Genomic DNA, 1,618 nt, shown 5'->3' on the forward strand with positions numbered 1-1,618 from the left:
AATAGCAGATTTATGAAATTGTTTTCAAATTCCAATTCCCAGGTGGTTTGTGGAGACACTTTCCCCCCTCAGACTTTGTGAACACCCCGACACAAGGGAGATGTTTGTCTACCTCTGTCCTCAGTTGCACCTCATGTCCAGGAGGACCCTCGGGAGGCAACGAGGTGAGCTGATGAAACAGGCCAAGCTGCAACTCGACATCCTGCTGCAGAAGCAGGCGTGGGTGGGAACCACTGCTGACAGCTGGTCGGTGTGCGGCAACCCTGGCGTGCAGGGAGCTGAAGGGAGAGAAATTAAAACAAATATTGTTATATTGATTTGAATGGTATCACTTAGCCCCTCGTGTTTTTCCCAGGTCAGCCAGGCAAAAAAGCCCCTGGGAGAAGTCATCCACGCTATCCACCAGGAGTTTGGCATTGCCAGTAAAGTGGTCGCTACCACCACAGACAATGGCGCAAACCATGTCGCGGCTTTCGATGCATTCGGCAAGCAGGAGGGGGTGGTGGCTCAGGAGCTTTGCGATGTCCAAGGGCAGCTTGCCGCCGAGGACATTGACACCAATCTCCGTATCACTCTGCCACCTTGCCGCCGCTGCTGGTAAGAAATAGTAGAATTTGAGGATTTACATTTTAAAGCGAGTTGCTACTTCATCAAGAACACTCAAATGAAGATGGCAAACGTTGTCTATACTAGCAAATTGATGTTATAATGTTTATTTTATTCCAGCGTGCATTCCATGAATCTCATGGCGACGGCTGACCTCAGCGAAGTCATGGGCTGCAGCCGCGGGAACACTCCCTGGCGCAAGGCATTCGCCAATGCCCAGTACCTCTGGAACCTCCAGAACCGGAGCCCTATTGCTGCCAATCAGATCAAGGCGGCCATCAAGCGGAAGCTGCTGACTCCTGCTGTCGTTAGTTCAGGTATTACCCAAGCTATGAATGATGTTTATTATCTTAAGGTTTTGAATTTTAATTTCTGTATTTATTTTTTTTTTGATGTGCGTTATCTCTGCAGTTCGAGCTCCTACTTCAACAGTGTGAATGCGCTGCTGGAGGTGATGTCTGTGCCTGAGCACATGGGGGCAATCAACAACATCATTATTCACCAGCCCATGGGCGAGGTAGGAGCGGCGTTTGTGAATCAACGCATCACGTTATGAAAAAAAAAAAAATCGTATTGATTGAATTCATGGACGATGGGCAAAGGTCACAAAGCGAACAAGTTCCCGTCAAAACAGTCAATTTTGGCCGCTGTGAGGATTAGTCGCTCGTGCGTCGAGTTTGCTTTTGAAATTCGCAGGTCCTGACAGAGTACAGGGTTGTCACGAATCCTGTGGCGGACACCCTGAACAGCCTACGGTGGGAGGACAACGCCTACATGGGCATCCTCCTCCCAAAGCTCCTGGTCTTGAAGAGGTCGCTGCTGCTCCTGCAGCAGATGGGTGAGTTGCAGTATGCAGAGCCCCTGCCACGTTTCGGACAAGCCGAATCAAGTTTGGAATCCCAAAAAGTGTAGACGCCAACAAGGTCTCCGGAGCAAAAATGTTTTAAGATACAAAAATCGCACCGACAAAGTAGTAACATAAAGCGCTGGTCCAAACGGACCAGGGAGTACA

The 1,618-nt window shown here is 49.4% G+C and overlaps 1 protein-coding gene across 1 annotated transcript; it reads left to right on the forward strand.

The window, feature by feature from the left end:
• Positions 1–100: 100 nt before the first annotated feature.
• Positions 101–1,466, forward strand: LOC109518643 (uncharacterized). Its single transcript, XM_019874651.1, has 4 exons — positions 101–246; positions 361–597; positions 727–923; positions 1,018–1,466. Exons 1-4 carry the CDS (start codon positions 101–103, stop codon positions 1,041–1,043), a joined length of 606 nt encoding a protein of 201 aa, XP_019730210.1. The 3' UTR covers positions 1,044–1,466.
• The last annotated feature ends 152 nt before the right edge of the window (positions 1,467–1,618 follow it).

The sequence above is a fragment of the Hippocampus comes genome, unplaced genomic scaffold (assembly GCF_001891065.2).
Source record: "Hippocampus comes isolate QL1 unplaced genomic scaffold, H_comes_QL1_v1.1 scaffold134, whole genome shotgun sequence".
Classification (NCBI taxonomy): Eukaryota; Metazoa; Chordata; class Actinopteri; order Syngnathiformes; family Syngnathidae; genus Hippocampus; species Hippocampus comes.

Coding starts and splice junctions, on each gene's coding strand:
- LOC109518643 (XM_019874651.1), top strand. CDS start 101: ATGTTTGTCTACCTCTGTCCTCAGTTGCACCTCATGTCCAGGAGGACC. Junction 598..726: donor CCACCTTGCCGCCGCTGCTG/GTAAGAAATAGT, acceptor ATTTTATTCCAG/CGTGCATTCCATGAATCTCA. Junction 924..1,017: donor TCCTGCTGTCGTTAGTTCAG/GTATTACCCAAG, acceptor TTATCTCTGCAG/TTCGAGCTCCTACTTCAACA.